This window comes from Amphibalanus amphitrite, unplaced genomic scaffold, assembly GCF_019059575.1.
Source record: "Amphibalanus amphitrite isolate SeventyFive unplaced genomic scaffold, NRLGWU_Aamphi_draft 000398F_arrow, whole genome shotgun sequence".
In the NCBI taxonomy this organism is placed as follows: domain Eukaryota; kingdom Metazoa; phylum Arthropoda; class Thecostraca; order Balanomorpha; family Balanidae; genus Amphibalanus; species Amphibalanus amphitrite.
In genome coordinates, this window is record NW_024881892.1 from 281,353 (window position 1) to 297,640 (window position 16,288).

Consider the following 16,288-nt stretch of genomic DNA (forward strand, 5'->3'; position numbering starts at 1 on the left):
CCCAACATCTAAGCGTTTTTCCAAAGATTGCTCTTAGGTAAGCATAGCAGCAAATCAATGGAACTGACCTACCAGAAATGCCTAATGTAACTCAGATCAGAAAAAGTTGGTAGCAGTCTCCTTCAAAATATGGAAGCAATTATAAATTGCTAATGCAGTTTGAATGCAGTGTGGACAGGTTCTTTTGACGATTATCTCAATTCTCAATTCATTCAATTGAATTCTAGGACTAGTCCAAGTCAGGACTAGTGGAATTCTATTGAATTTGGAATTCATTTTCCTCCTCTGTTTTTGGTGATACAAATTCAGATAAAACAACTTCCTAAAGTTTAAAGCATTTTAGTGTAAGCACTTGCCCTTGTGGCACAGTTGGCAAGTGCGTTTGCATTTCAATTTAGTGTGGGAGGTCTTTGGATCAAAAGCTGGGTGAAATCCAGAGGTGGAAATGACCAAAAGCTGACCTCTGAGTTCTGTTCGGTCACTGTGTTTATATCAGCGTGCTGCCAGTTTTGCCATATTGATATAGGGAAGTTATGGTATCGGTAACCCTGGCGTCACCGGTAGCGTTTTCGTTCAAGGTTAAGGTTTCCTGCATTAGGCAGTATTAGGCCACCGTGCCAAGCCGTAGCATGCTGTGACGTCACTGGGTGAGAGAACGTACCACGCTATCAGTATCGACTGAGACTCACATAGACTCAGAACGACTCAGGCAGACTCAAACTGACTCAGGCAGACTCAAACTGACTCAGACCGACTCAAATCGATTCCGATCGACTCAGATCGACTCAGAACGACCCAAACTGACTCAGACCGACTCAACCGACTCAAATCGATTCCGATCGACTCAGACCGACTCAGAACGACTCAGGCGGACTCAAACCGACTCAAATCGATTCCGAGCGACTCAGGCAGACTCAGAACGACTCAGGCAGACTCAAACCGACTCAGGCAGACTCGGGCCGATACAGATAGACTCAGGCAGACTCGGACCGATACAGATAGACTCAGGCAGACTCAAACTGACTCAGGCAGACTCAGACTGATTCAGCTCGATTCCGAGCGACTCAGAAAGACTCAGAACGACTCAAACAGACTCAGGCGGATTCAAACCGACTCAACCGACTCAAATAGAGTCAGTTTGAGTCTGCTTGAGTCGGTTTGAGTTTGTCTGAGTCGTTCTGAGTCTGTCTGCGTCGATCGGAATCGATTTGAGACGGTTGAGTCGGTCTGAGTCAGTTTGAGTCGTTCTGAGTCGGTGTGAGTCGATCGGAATCGATTTGAGTCGGTTGAGTCGGTCTGAGTCAGTTTGAGTCGTTCTGAGCCGGTCTGAGTCGATCGGAATCGATTTGAGTCGGTTGAGTCGGTCTGAGTCAGTTTGAGTCGTTCTGAGTCGGTCGAGTCAGTTTGAGTCTGCCTGAGTCGGTTTGAGTCTGCCTGAGTCGTTCTAAGTCTGTCTGAGTCGATCGGAATCGATTTGAGCCGGTTGAGTCGTTCCGAGTCGGTCTGAGTCGACCTGAATCGATTTGAGTCGGTTGAGTCGGTCTGAGTCAGTTTGAGTCGTTCTGAGTCGGTCTGAGTCGATCGGAATCTATGTCGGTTGAGTCGGTCTGAGTTAGTTTGAGTCTGCCTGAGTCGTTCTGAGTCTATCTGAGTCTCAGTCGATATTGATAGCGTGGTACGTTCTCTTACCCAGTGACGTCACAGCATGCTTCGGCTTGGCACGGTGGCCTAATACTGCCTAATACAGGAAACCTTAACCTTGAACGAAAACGCTACCGGTGACGCCAGGGTTACCGATACCGAAGTTATTGCTTATTGTTTTTGGCCTCTCATCATAATTGGTCTAACGAATAGACCACTTGAATTTGACTAATGACGAGCATGCTTGCAGCCTGCTGATAAAAAAGCTGTGACCGAACAGCGCCCTGGTAGCCTTTTTCCCGTCCAGCTGCTATCCGGGAGATGGGGTAGTTGTAAAGCAGGCGTCACAGTTGTTTTTTGCAAACAAGGAGATGTGCTATGCCCAGAGGCCAGAGATGCTTTCTAATCAAGCCAAGCCAAACCAAACCTAACCAAACCTGGCCTTACCTTACCTACAACCTACAATCTAAAACCTACAACCTAACACCTACAACATACAACCTAACCTATCACCTAGTTACAACCCACAACCTACGACTTTACCTATAGCACTTCTCCTTGGCTGCACAAAACAAGTGTGACGCCTGCTCTACTACTACCACTGGTGTAGTAGTAGTCTACCAGAGCTAGCAGTAGCCAGTAACTTGAGAGTGCTTGTTGGGACAGGGATGACAGCAATGAGCAACCTGAACTGGGGAGTGTGTTTGGTTGCTGGGATTAATGCTTGTCAGCCAGTGCCCCGGCTGTATGGCATACAGTAACAGGCCTGTTCCACCTTTAAACAGATCCTTTGGTCCAGACCAGGGACACCTCCTGAGAGCACCCGCCCGCCCGGTATGGCCTTGCCTCATGTCATGTCCCAGATTGGCCTGCTGACATGCCAACCCGAGCAATTGGGATAGCATCAGGGTGCCTGGTGCACACCAGTGCTACCAGGGGTTAAGTTTCAGCCTTGGTTTGATATGATTGACACACCCTCCCAATTGTGATGACATTCAGTGTCTTTTCAGGTAAGAGTCATTTTAGTCATGCCTCGACACGAAATTGATTTTGACAAGATACTCTCTGAGATTGGTGACTTTGGCCGCTACCAGGTGGTATTTTACTGCTTCCTCTGTGCTGCAACTGCTATTGCTGTTTTACCAGGGGTAGTGGCTCTGGTGTTTCAGACATATGTACCACACTACAGGTAAGAGTAGTTATAAATATGGAAGTTCCCCTGCACTCTGCAGTCTTAAAAAGTCAAAGGCTTGGCTTGGGGCAGTCAGGAGCTCCTTGGCCCATACAATACCCAGGGCCCTCAGCCCAGACCCAGAGGCACTTTTTACTTAAGTCCATGAGGTAAGCCTAACACTGACTGCAATCTGTTCAGGTTCTGACTTGCATCAATTTTGTGGGTGCCTGTCACTCATTGGTTAAGTTTTCTTCATGCTGGCATATTTTTGCATTTAATTGTTCCTTGGAATTGACAGGTTACTGGAATAGAATAAGCTTACTGCAATCAGATAAGGTTTCTGGAATAGGATGAGCTTTATATGAAAGTGGTAATTGACATCCCAAGTGAATGGCAATTATTATGTTTGCGCTTCTGTACTACCATCAGTCAACTCCCGTCTCATTTGCTGCAGCTGCGCCAAAATCATCCTAGAACACTCATCCCTTCTGCCACAGATGTATGGTACCGGGATGTGACAATGTCACATCACCGCAGTACGTCGAGCCCTTCACCAACTTCACGATCCCTACCGGCGACGAGTGCCGCCGCTTCTGGCGCTACAATCTCACGGCGGACACCTGCGCCGACGCCGACTTTGACGATAACATCACCGTTAGCTGCACCGAGTTCGTGTTCGACGACTCCATGTTCAAGACGTCCTTTGCCACTCAGGTCGGTCTCCGGAGGGCTGGGTGAGTGCCAGTGGGACAGGGAGAACCTTCTGCTAGTGAAGATGGCATTATGATTGAATTATTTAGTGTTTTAACGCCGTCTCGATAACTTGCGAACTGTTACCGACATTGATCAATGACGCTGGGTTTTAAGACGACTATCCTGTCCCTTCACTCTGCCAGTGGAACCTGACGTGCCACTACCAGCCGCTGGTGGAGCTGCCCAACACGCTCTACTTTTCCGGAGTGCTGCTCGGCTCGGTGGTGTTCGGTGTCATCAGTGACAGGTCAGTAAACTCAGCATCAATGGGATCGATCGGCGTAACTGTCGCCAGATTGCCGTAAAACGTCCAGGTGGTACGAATGCAGAGAAGCTTGCTGCTCGTCGGGCCATATGCTTTTACCAGCTTTGGATGGGTTTTCTTTTAGAAAATGATGAATGGAGTTCTAAGGAGTGGCATGGTAGGCATTCTGCATGGTGTAATGTTCATTGTGCAATGTGTGAGTCTCGCTCCCATTTGCCTTTGGCTATCCACTCTCCCAGGTCATATCTTCTTGATATCCGCAGTCGTCAGCATATCCTAACAGTATATCCTACCCACAGCCCCCGACGGCCGCCAGTCTGTCCTCCTCCACACGTCCTAATCGCTGTCCTCTCTGGCCGCCAGGTTCGGCCGCAAGGCGGCACTGATGTTGGCTGTGCTCATTATAAACCTGGTGGGCTACCTGGTGGTACTACTGCGCTCCAGCTTCGTGGCCGTCTGTGTGCTGCGCGTGCTGCTCGGCCTAGCCAGCTGCGGCATGTTCCAGACACCGTTTGTCATGGGTGAGTGGCGAGTGCTTTGTAAAGAGGAATGGGTTTTGTGGAGCAGGCTAGGAAGTAGGATATTCCTGTAAGTGTTGCCACAGAATTGGGGGGTGTTTGGATGAATGTGGTGTGCAAGTCATGCGATGAAAGCATACCAATTACCATCCACTGTGTTGTATTTTTATCTCACCAATCTGGCTCACCCTATCTTCCCCTGCAGCGGTGGAGCTGGTCGGTAAGCGATGGCGTGTGCCGTGCGGTACGGCTCTCAACTACTTCACCACTCTGGGCGCTCTGGTGGCCGGCGGCCTGGGGTACGCCATCCGTGACTGGGTGCAGCTGCAGCTGGTGGTCACGGCGCCGCTGCTCCTGCTCTTCGCCGGATTCTGGTCAGTGCGAGCGAATTACCGAGGGTGTGGGATGAACGAGGGAAGAGGCTGGGATGGCGATAATGGTGGAAGAAGAGCAATTTAAAAGCCCGCAAATAGTGATGACAGTGATGATTGCTAACCTGCACAACCCTGTAACGCAAATAATAATGACCTTTGGTCGTTCAGTCTCAATTACGGTGTGCGGGAAACGATTATCGGCTCTCTGTCCCATGAATTCTTAATTTCGACATCTGAACTCTCTGGTGTTCCAGATAATAAATTTAAAAAATACGCGATCTCAACTCGATACGATACAAGTAATCCCGTGGACACCACCGTCTACACATACCAGTCTATTAGTGACCACGTGCCCCCTCCCCGTGCCTCAGGCTGTGTCCGGAGTCGGTTCGCTGGCTGACGGCTGAATTCCCCGGTCCCCCACCGTGCCCTAGGCTATGTCCGGAGTCTGTTCGCTGACTGACCACTTTGCCCTCTCCCCGTGGCCCAGGCTGTATCCGGTGTCAGTGTGCTGACTGACCACTATGCCCTCTCCCCGTGCCCCAGGCTGTGTCCGGAGTCAGTACGCTGGCTGCTGACCCAGGGCCGGACCCGTGACGCCGAGCGGCTGATCCGTAAGATAGCCGAGACGAACGGCACCACCGTCTCGCCGCACCTGCTGGCCGACTATGACGCGGGAGGCGAGGAGGAGGAAGGGGACGGTGCACCGTCACAGCGGGAGCTGCGGGATCCCGTCAGGGATGCAGAGGTGAGGGCGGCGGTTTTGGGCAGTGGAGGGAGGCAGACGCCATGACGGGGAGAGGGGAGAACGGTCAGTTGTCGTTAATTTGTGTTTGTTTTATGTATAAGAAGGAGATTATCGGCTAAATGTCGTAAATATCGTTTGATTTTATTGTTTTCTCGGCACCAAAGCCTGTGATTTGCGAAATAACTCGCAGCATCAATACGATCAACACACATTGATAACGTAGCACTAACACACTGATAGTGCCTGCTCCTCGTCAGTGGCTCAAATTTGCAGCAATAGTCACGGTCACTGTCGTATCTCGCTGTCTCGTTGTTTATATCTGTCACTGTCTTGTCTGTCTTGAATTCAGACAAATGTGTCTGCCACTGTCATCTATCTCTTCCACTGTCACGTGCCTTTGGCCGCCAGGAGACGAGCAGCTCAGAGGAGACGCTGATCGTGCCGGCCGCTCCCAGTGAGACGTTCCTGGACTGTATGCGCAGCCGAGTGCTGCGACTCCGCCTGCTGCTGGCGCTACTCGGCTGGTAGGTGTCCGTCGGCCATATAACTGTAGCATGCACTCCTATATTTATTCACCTGACATTTCGAGTTCCGATTCTTAGGCACAGTCATTCGGTCCTGACTGTCGTCGTTACCGAAGCCTCTCAATTTGTACTGGGTTTGCACACGAGTTTCTCAAACCCTACTGAATACCGAGCCGTGATTGACTCTTATTTGATTGAGACTGAAAGGAATTCATCGCGTCTATTCGAGTCTCGTCGCTGTCAGTAAAGAAAAATGGGACCGGCGGAACAGCAGCTGTGTGATGATTCATCCTTTCGTATTTGGAAACAGCTGCCGATGGAAGCGGTCATTGTGGCCGGGACACTTGTTGGTGTGTTGGTGTGACACCTCTTTAACCGATCAATGAACTAGCCAGAGTTTCATCGTAATTCACCAGTTCATGGCCGCCTTTGAAAAAAAAAAATGTTTCGATAATAGTATTGCTAGTTATCAGGTCTCAGGTCTATCTTTTACGATGCTTGTTTTTTTATATCTTCATTAGTGTGATTAATTTTAGTATTTACCGCTTTCCGACATGATTTTCAGGTTTGCAGTGAACTTTGCGTTTTACGGCATGGTGGTGGACCTGCCTAACATGCCGGGTGACTTCTTCACAAACTACTTCGTGGCCGGTGTGGCAGAGATACCGGGTCAGTGGATAGTCCGGGGATGTAATCTGGGAGATACTTGAACAGTGGGATGGTGGTCACTGGGGAGATACTCAGTAGGGTCGGTTAGTGGCAAGACGACCCGGTCAGTGGGATACTCGAAGGAGACGCATGTAATGGTGATGTATTTGCATTCGGCATTTTTTCAAATAGCTTCGGACATTTTTACGTCTTATCAGGCTCATCACACCACATCTTTCGGCTTCTCGCATTTCGATAATTATCTTTTGTGTGAGCTGCGATGGCTCCAGCGTACCAGCTGAACTCTGAAGTACCCGACGACCCGTTAATCACGCGGCACGCTCTCCATCCCCCGGACAGGCTATACTCTGAGCTGGGTGGGTAATGGGTATGGACCGACTGGGCCGTCTATCCCCTCTATAATACCCCTGTCCCCTCTATAATACCCCCGTCCCCTCTGTAATACCCCCGTCCCTCCCTTTGACAGGTTACACTCTCAGCTGGGTGGGTATGGACCGGCTGGGCCGGCGGATCACGTTCGTGCTCGCCACCGTGCTCGGCGGAGTGAGCATCATGGCGTCGGGACTCATACCCAACGGTCAGTGATCGTCGGGATCATAGCTTATGACAGATATTGATGGTGTGAGACAGACGACGACTTTTTGGCTGCTGTGTCAATTATAATGTGACGTTGTGCTTCCTGTCATAAGTGGCTTCATTGCTAAAGCGATTTGGAGCAGATATTCGTTAGAATTAGAATGCTGCACAATAAGCATTGCATGTAGTTAAATACCCCGCAAATATTCGGTATCTCAGAGTGTCAGACTGAATATATTATCAGAACGGTTCAGCTGCACCTTTGTGAGGCTGCTGTCTGCTGTTAGTTGCTACCACTGATCAAAGACCTTCGTTTGAGTGTTCACTTCTTTATCGCAATCACAAGTCACAACGAATGATACTGGCCTCTGCAATAGAGAAAGGGTATCAGAAAGGGACAGTATCAGGGTATATACAGTAACACATACAACCACTAGGTACCCCAACCCGACCTTACACTGATCGTGACCTCCGCCGCCCCGCAGCGATGCCGATTCCCAGCGCGGTGCTGCTGATGCTGGGCAAGTGCGGCGCGTCGGGCGCGTTCGCCGTCATCTACATCTACACGTCGGAGCTGTTCCCCACGTCGGCGCGCAACACGGCCGTCGGCGTGTGCTCGATGACTGGCAGGATCTCGGCCATGCTGGCGCCCCAGCTCGCCGTCCTGGTAAGATAATAAAGTCATAATATGGCCCCCTTACTAATATTATTGGGGATGGTTTACGGATACCTCGCGCGAGCCCCCGCATTGTTTAGGTAAAAATAAGGCGGGACAGTGGTTTTACGTGTGCAAGTCGCAGCTCCGTTCTTCCCACTGGAATGTGTGGCGTAGTTTTCGCTCCCAACTCGCAGCGTTTCAAGCGGCGATTTGGGAGCGAGAAATATGACCTGCATTCCAATAGGAGCGTAAAGCGATTTGCACGCTGAAGCCTGTGATCCAGCGTTTAGTCATACAAGAACGAATTTTAGCCGTTATTGACCCCGAGTGACCCATCCCTACCTCCTCAAAGCCCTCATGAAATTCGTGACTGAACTCTAGATGGATGATTTCATAGGCTCGTAGAAAACAAAGAGCTTAATATTGTTTACTGGCATCTCCACTTCAGTTGCTTTTCTTGTGGTCGGTGGCTGACATGACCGTGACAGCTCTATCGGTATGTCTATACAGCCGTAAATCAGGAAGGGTGCATCTCTTAATTAGAATCTGTCTTTGACCTTTGATCAGCAGACGTTGTCATGTGCATGGATAACTATCCTTTTGTTCAATTGACGGTCAATAGTAAGCTTTTGATCCAAAGCGCTTTAAAATAAAATGGAATCAAGGATATGATATTGGGACATGGAATTGTCGAATATTGCCGAACACCATGCCAAATTGCTTCCCACCAAAGTTCGAATAACCAACAAAGTTATATGCCGATTTAGAGCATACGGGTTACGTTCAGCAGTAGTACCCCAGTTTGACACCAGCGTACCGTGTTTCCTCGGCCGTGACACACGCGTACCGTGTTCCTCAGTCGGTGTACGGCGAGAGTATCCCTCTGCTGGTGATTGGCGGGGTGTCAGTGGTGGCCGGCCTGTTCACTCTGCTGCTGCCCGAGACGCTGGGCCTGCCGCTGCCGGAGACCATGCACGACGCCGTCTCGGCCGCCAGGTGAGGCTAGCGACTAGTGGGGTTAGAAAGGAGAGACTGAGAGACTGAGAAGGGTACATACATCGAGTCGGGTAGATGCGGTTGAGACGCTACGGCAGGTACTAACCATTAAGTTGCAAGACGTCATGTGCAGCTGTTATGGCAGATACGCTGCGTGCTACTTTGAAGTGTTTAACCCACAGTTATGATACAGACTGCAGTGTTAACAAACGTCACAGAGCTAATATTGAGGCGTATTACTTCAATTACTAGCTGAGATGGCCATCTTGCTTGTTATTAGCTCAGATTGTATCAGAAAATACTTCCGGTCGTAAAAAGCGCCATGATGTTGTCTCAACTCCTCACGACAGCATCCAGGGTATTTATGCGATGAGGTCACCGCTAGTTATCCCATTTTCGCGTTTATGGTGTGCTCCCACTAATGATCCATTCATCCGGCATACCACTCCCGACAGATGCCCAGATTTGTGGTTTACTTAGTGGAAATCCTCTGTGGTTCATTCGAACTTCGTGACGACATCGTTATGCCTTCTAACGCCACACCTATTTGAAGGCGGTCGGAAGGGCTGGTCGTTTGCTTATGGGTGAGACTGGTTGTCCCGTACTTCTGAAGCATCACACGGGTCACGACTGTCAGACTGTCCACTGACAGCTCACCCCTCCCCTGTCCCGGCAGAACGGTGGAAGTGCGCACTCCGCCCCATACCGACGAAGACAGGGAGTGATCTGTCCCAGAGACATCGATGACAACGCCTGAAGGAGGCGTGTGTTGGCAACGTCGGGTGGTGATCGACATTAAGCGCATGGTGCGGCTACTGGCTAGAATGATCCGTCACCATTAACGCTCAGGTGTACTTTATTGTGACATGGCCACATTGTTGAGGAACTGATGCTAGGTTTGAAGGAATTGCTGAGGATTGTTGCCTTCCGTGCGCTTGTACTTAGGCTGTTTTATCAGTGCCTAATCATCGTTCAATGTCTCAATAGCAAGTTTTTAGATTGAAGCGGCCTTCGCTAAATTGAGATTTTTTACTTTGCATTCAAAGCTCGGGTTGTAGGATGTTAGCTGTGTGTGTTTGCTGTGATACTCGCCTGGGACTGCCTATCTACAAACACACGGTCGTCGGTCAGGTACCGGTGTGCGCGAGCTCGCTTGTGCTCATGCTTGAGGGTTGCATTTTACCGTTTGGGTTGACTCATCACTTAATCCAAATGAGTTTGTCGTTTATCTGGAGACATTTAGGGTGGCCTAACTTCATTTAATTATTTATGTTATATTGCTGCCATATTCTCTTTGCATGTATCAACATATGCTATTATTTATATATTCCAGTATTATTGTAGCTGACCTGCTCGCCTCTGCAGTTCTGCACTGCATATTTGATGGCAACTGACGATATACCTACTCAGCGTTATGTTATCAGCTTGCTGGCGTTGAGCGTATGTTGCGTCATATGTTATTGTGTCAGTTCGGGCGCCTTCCATTTGTATTTCACCGTTCCCCTATCATATCCGAGTTGAGATCTCAGTGCATTTGATGAATGCATTCAGATGCATTCTGATGAAGAATGTGTATGTAATTAGGTTTTGCGTTGACGTCCTCACTTTGTTTTGCTCTGCTAATTCACACTATTCCATTCCGATGGATATTTAAAGTTTCTCACTCGTCGGACATTCTTGTTTCTGTTGTAAACGAACTTTGCATGCCGGGGATGTATCACGTTTTAGGGAGTTATATTTTTAAGCTTCTATCCATGTTTGTTTTACGTGTGTTTTAGTATTTGTGTATTTTAACTAAAAGATTCCCATCAGCCTCGCATTCTCCATGCTTCGATGTGATAGGAAAAACCATATATCATCTAATAGATTACGACATGCATGGCTTTTAATTGACGAGCGTGTTACATCAATCAGTTGTGCAAAATATAAAGACCGAATGCTTATTTCATCTTCATCAAGTATTATGATTCGGTGTCACCCAACTCGCGCAACTGTTTCGCTGAGCTCTCTGCCTATCATCGCGACCTTCATTGCTATTTTCCATTTCATGAAATCGCTGACCGTACGGGTCGGATGTTGCGGATATCGAGTCATGGCCCAGCATTAACTGGTTAGAGAGGGCAAGAAGAGGGCTTGCCCGAGCCCATTTCTCCCTGGTATTTACGATGATAAATTGACTTAAACTCGTGTGAGGTCTCGAGGAGTCGATGCCAGCCGCTGAGGGCTCCATCTTAGTTCGACAGCAGGACCTGAACGACGAACGCCGTTCTGTGAGAGGAATCGGGAGGCAGTGCTACTGGGTAGACGGTTCGAAGCCAACGAATGTCTAAATAGTAAAATAGTGCCACACTGACACGACTCTTTCATGCTCTCCAACGACCAAGAATCTTGGAACGACCATGCTCGTCATACAGTAGGTAAGTGCTTGCAACTGCGAGATGCTTCAGGAAACAACGCATGAATATGGAAATGAAGTCGATTCGATTTACAACCGGGCCTACAGCTTAAGTGGCCAGTCGCGACCAAGGTTCTTCGGATAGTCGCGACTTTAGCAGTTAGCACCCTATTGTTTGTATGCATGCTGTTAGATTGTTGTGCTGAGTGGACCGACATTCCATTCATAATTAAAATCCCCGCTCAAAAAGTGAGCGGGCATATTTTCCTTGACATGGCATAATCAAGGCATAACATATGAAATATATTTAAAACTAAAAGAAATAAATCTTAGAGAAGTCTTTATTTCTGTGTTGGGGACAATCCATCGGTTTTATGACGTCATCGTCACTGAGCGGAACAGTGTGGAATGTGGATTGCTACTTTCATACGTATATTTACGTCACCTTGAAGGAAAGCATTCGTGGCATTGTTTTGTTCCTTTTTCGTTAGATCCGTTTCTCGCGAATAGTGTGGTAAGTTGCACGCTAATAAGGCTTGTCATAATTGTTTCTTGAATTCCATCATACGTCTGAAAAGCTGTATTTTGTTTGTTTTAAACCTGGTCATTCCTTTCGTTGTGAAATATTGACTGAAGTTTTGTCGGTTTTGTCTCAAAAGCGTCACATGAGTTTCCCTAGCAATATTAATGTATTTTAGTCAGTTTTTCTTCAAAATATACAATAATTTGTTTTTAATATTTTGTATTTATGATCATACATGTCACAAATTGATTTTTCCTTGCATGAATTTTGTCATGAGTTGCAACTTATGCCTGCTGCATTTACGATAATCAACTTTTTTATGTAGGTACCTAGCTACTTACTTGAGAAATAAATTGATTGTTGCAAAGGTGGCCCTCAAAATTGTTCACTGATATGTTGAGTTGTTTTTTATTTAATTTTTGGCATAGCTTTATTTATAAAGGTTTATACAATAAATACAAATATTGCGTTGAATTTTCATATATTCACAGTCATTTGTCTTAAATTATTTATGATGTATCCACCCCTCTGAAGCTTAATTGCTTCAGTTGGTTTTTTAGAATAACTAACTATGCTTCATTGTTGATCTCATCCTTTTATTTTCATGTCTTAGTTACCTTTTTATGACATCAACAAACAGTATATTTTTTCTGAATTTATTTACAATATCATCCAAATTCTTTTTAGATCATCCAATATCTAGCTGTGTCTAGCTGTGTCTAGCAAGTGTCTAGCTGTTTTTTATTCCAAGCTCTTCATTATAAAACTTGGTTGAATGGATGAGTGGGTGGGTGACTGGGACTTTGAGTGTGACTTCAACTTTGGGTGGGTGACTTTGGTGCCTTGCTAAGTAGTGACTGTTGTGAGATAATTCAAATATAGTGTTGTTAAGCTGGATTTAGAGTTTAGACTTAGACCTAATCTGAGTTAAGTTGTGATCATAATGGACCATGTCCAATTAAGTACGTCTCATTATGTAGATATGATGTTACATCTTATTCTTACTGCATCTAAGTGCTTCTAGCACCTTACTAAAAGAGTACTGTTGGAACAGTTAAGTCTTAGACGTCCTGAGCGCATGAGAGTACCTACTCCCTATTTTCTGAATTGGTTTATGACACCTGGCTGTGTTTCAGGTCGGCATAATGGTGTGCATCTCGTGTGTCGTGGTCCCGGTGGTGCTGTACATCTGGCACCGGTTCCTGCAGCCGCTGATACTCCGATTCTGGAACCCGTGGGGCGCAGTGGAGGCGAGCGGCACGTCCCAGCCGGCCGCAGAGCCGCTCAAGTGTCCGTTCAGCGGGCCGGGCGCCGACACGGCGGCCGCCGGCGCCGGGGAGAAGAGCGCCGCAGCGCCGCCGCCGGCCGCCTGTCCCGCCTCCGGGCACGTCAAAGGAGACTGACGAGCCGGGCGGGTAGCGGCACTGGGGATGACACTTGCGGACTGGAGACGGCATTAGGGTCGGGACAGCGACTTTTCTGCACTGGACGAGCGGACTGACCGCCGCCGGCGTACTGATCTGACGCTGGCGTGGGAGCGACTGTGACATCGCGAATAGGAATATGTTTATGTTTTATCTATAATGAACAGCTGTGCTTGTGGAACAATAGATCCGGGGTCGAATGGTCCTGTGCGTCAGTAACTATAATTGGAAGGCAAGATGTAGATGACTAGCCATGCCATATTGTGGTGGTGTTAGCGTCAGTTGGTTGTTGTGCTGGTGTGCATCGTTTTGTGTGAATGTGCATCGTCACCCGTCAGTTAGTTCATTGACTGGGCTGTCATCGCCCAGTGGCATTTATTTTTGGATCTATCAGTTATTTGAGCTATTGAGAACCTGTCAACAATAATCATGTGTACCGTGTAATTCGCGAACTAAGGTCAAGAACCCCACGATATATAAAGCTATAGCCGATAGAAATCAGAAGCACATAATCTTCCGTCGTCTGTCGATGTTCATATTTTCAAATGTGCATCGTTATGGATCGTGGGAAGCATGCAATACATAATAAAAATATGTCTATTTCCACGCGTACACAACGTTCGAAAGTGCTTAGCAGGTGCTGGGCTTCAACTGCTAGGTTATACTTATGTTTATGTCCGTGTGTTAGCGTTGAAAATCATTTAGGTGCGTTTCCGGATATTTACGCACAAAAGCTTGTACAGGAGAAGATATTGAATGGTCTCCATATTACATTTATTATGATGCTACGTACGCAAGCGCTGGGTAACTGAATGCAATTTGTTTGTGTCTTTAATTTCCCTGCATCAAACTCCATAAACCCTTTGACAGATTTAGTCATTAGGTATATGAAGCACTCATTTAGCAAACATTTAGTCTTTGCCGGTAGGTAAAGCAAGGAAGCCAGCGGAAGGGTTTGAAGCGCTAAGATTTCATTGAATTGAAATTCAAAGAATATTGGAAGACAGAAATGGATTGATCCGCAGATACCAATACGCCCTAATATTCAAAACGTTGCCATTGTCGAGATATAAATGACCGTTGAGGGCAGCCTTCTGAGCTCAAATACCAGTCAGTCGTAGAAGGCTGGAAGCAACAGTGGAAGCCGGGAAGAGCAAGGACATCCGCACGGTAGCCGCCGGAATGGGGGGATAATATCCGGCTCTCCTCTTAAAGCGCAAGTTCAGGCAGCTGGTTGGCGTGTATGAAATGCGGAATAAATGCCTGCCCAACAGGATCTGCCAATAAAGCTGACAGTTGATCATTTAATCAAATGTAGTTAGCTCTAGTAGTGCTTATGCACTGCTCGTCGCGGCTCTGAGAGGCCGAAGAAGGGGACACTGAGACGGAAATGAGACCTGTACAGGCGAACACTGGCCGCTGAGGATGTAGTGCCTATGGGCGCGAGATTTACGCGACATTGACACGACAGACACTTACATATTGCAATATATTATTTACTGACTCGAGATCATAAAATACCTACAAATGTCATGAAGTCTTATTGTGCAGCATTGGTGTTACCGGTATTATGTTTTTCTACTTTCAAAATGTCGACTGAACCCTAATTTGAACTTTTAAGGTCGACTAACCCGCGCCGGGCCGGGGGTTTTTGAACACACACCCCCCCCCCCCGCGGTTTTTCGGAGATATCTCAATAACGGCGGCGCGGAGCGCCGCCGTTTTTGGCACACCTGTTCGTGCATCTTTTCCGCACATGTGAAAATTTCAGACCCAGGTCGCCGTAGGTCAGGTCACCAGGTCACGCCAAGTGACCTCACCTCAGAAAAAAATAAGAATGAGCTCATCATAGCTAAACCGACTGATCGATTGCCTTGAAACTTTCAGCGATTGATAAGAGCACCATTATCTATAAAATGTGCATCTCGGAATTTTGATATCGGTGACCTAAGGTCAGGTCAATTTTGCGGCCTCTCCATTCCTAAGTCAATGGGAGAAAATTGAAAAGCGTCTGTTTTGCACGAACGCTATTCTAGACACTCTCAAACATCGAGATGTAGGTAAAATTGACGCACTGAACCGGAAAGTGGCAACTGTGACCCCTCGTTATGTCCCAGAGGTCATCTCGGGTCACGAACAGAAAGTTTTTCGCTAAAAACTTCTGATAGAGAGGCGTGCTAGAGCGCTGAAAACGCCTTACATGTGTTCGGCTCGACGTTGCTAATCGACTGACATGCAACATGACCTTTTCCGGTCAGGTCATGACCTTGACCTGGGGTCAAATGTTCAAGTTGACCTATCAAGATCAAATTACAGTTCATTCGACGCGTCTCGACGAGAGGAACACGATGCTGGCAAAAGAAATGTCATGGCTCTTCTGAGTCAAAAGTTATTGCCGGAAAAAAAAAACGTTTTTCGTAAAAACGGCTAATTTTGGAGTTTTTGCCCTCTGGAGGCTAAATCGTTGACCTGAGGTCAAATCTGAGAACAATATTCAGAAAGTTCTGTAAAAGGGCTATCGAATGCGCTTTTCCGCGGCGTTGTAGCTCTATCGGCTCCCGAGATAGCCGTCGGCAGTTTCCAAAATGTTGAAATAGTCAATATTTTACCTTTGGTGACCTCTGGTGACCTGACCTTGGACCTGACCCAAAAAAATGACCGAGATGTTTTCGGCTTTATTTTGGACGTTCTTTCGGTTGCCGCTTACCGCGTGTCGCTACGTGACCCAGGAGCCGAGTTAGAAGGGGGGGTGTTCTGACACCCCCGGCCCGGCGCGGAATCTCGGAGCACCGGCCCGGCGCGGGTTAAGGTTCGATTGAAGGTCTAGGCCATGACCTGTCCGGGAAAAAAAATCACGTTGCATAACATTCGGTCCGTATCGTTCCGCTGAACACATGCAAGCTATTTTCGTCTCTCTACTCTCTATAACATATCAACCAAACAAACGTTATTATCGAGAAATGCTGGTGACTTCTCACGACTTCGCACATGCAGTCATGATGACCTCAGGGGTATAAATATGGTTCTTAGATAGATCCGAGGTCGCGAAA

At 47.6% G+C, this 16,288-nt stretch overlaps 2 protein-coding genes across 9 annotated transcripts; both read left to right on the forward strand.

Annotated features, from left to right (window-relative positions):
- The first annotated feature begins 137 nt into the window (after positions 1–137).
- Positions 138–10,839, forward strand: LOC122390506 (organic cation transporter protein-like). 8 transcript variants are annotated; one of them, XM_043383529.1, is made up of 13 exons: positions 138–178; positions 2,652–2,830; positions 3,313–3,529; positions 3,712–3,815; positions 4,197–4,354; positions 4,557–4,725; positions 5,272–5,473; positions 5,882–5,997; positions 6,563–6,666; positions 7,133–7,243; positions 7,728–7,909; positions 8,760–8,896; positions 9,573–10,839. In XM_043383529.1, the coding sequence occupies exons 1-13, from the start codon at positions 164–166 to the stop codon at positions 9,619–9,621; spliced, it is 1,743 nt and encodes a 580-aa protein (XP_043239464.1). In that variant the 5' UTR covers positions 138–163; the 3' UTR covers positions 9,622–10,839. The 8 variants fall into 8 exon arrangements, with proteins under 8 accessions (XP_043239464.1, XP_043239461.1, XP_043239458.1 ...); XM_043383526.1 differs by having other exon boundaries at positions 170–267; XM_043383523.1 differs by lacking the exon at positions 138–178 and adding an exon at positions 188–376.
- Positions 10,840–11,697: 858 nt separating this feature from the next.
- On the forward strand, positions 11,698–13,840 carry LOC122390509 (UPF0729 protein AGAP000931-like). Its single transcript, XM_043383531.1, has 2 exons — positions 11,698–11,805; positions 12,951–13,840. Exon 2 carries the CDS (start codon positions 12,960–12,962, stop codon positions 13,215–13,217), a length of 258 nt encoding a protein of 85 aa, XP_043239466.1. The 5' UTR covers positions 11,698–11,805; positions 12,951–12,959; the 3' UTR covers positions 13,218–13,840.
- The last annotated feature ends 2,448 nt before the right edge of the window (positions 13,841–16,288 follow it).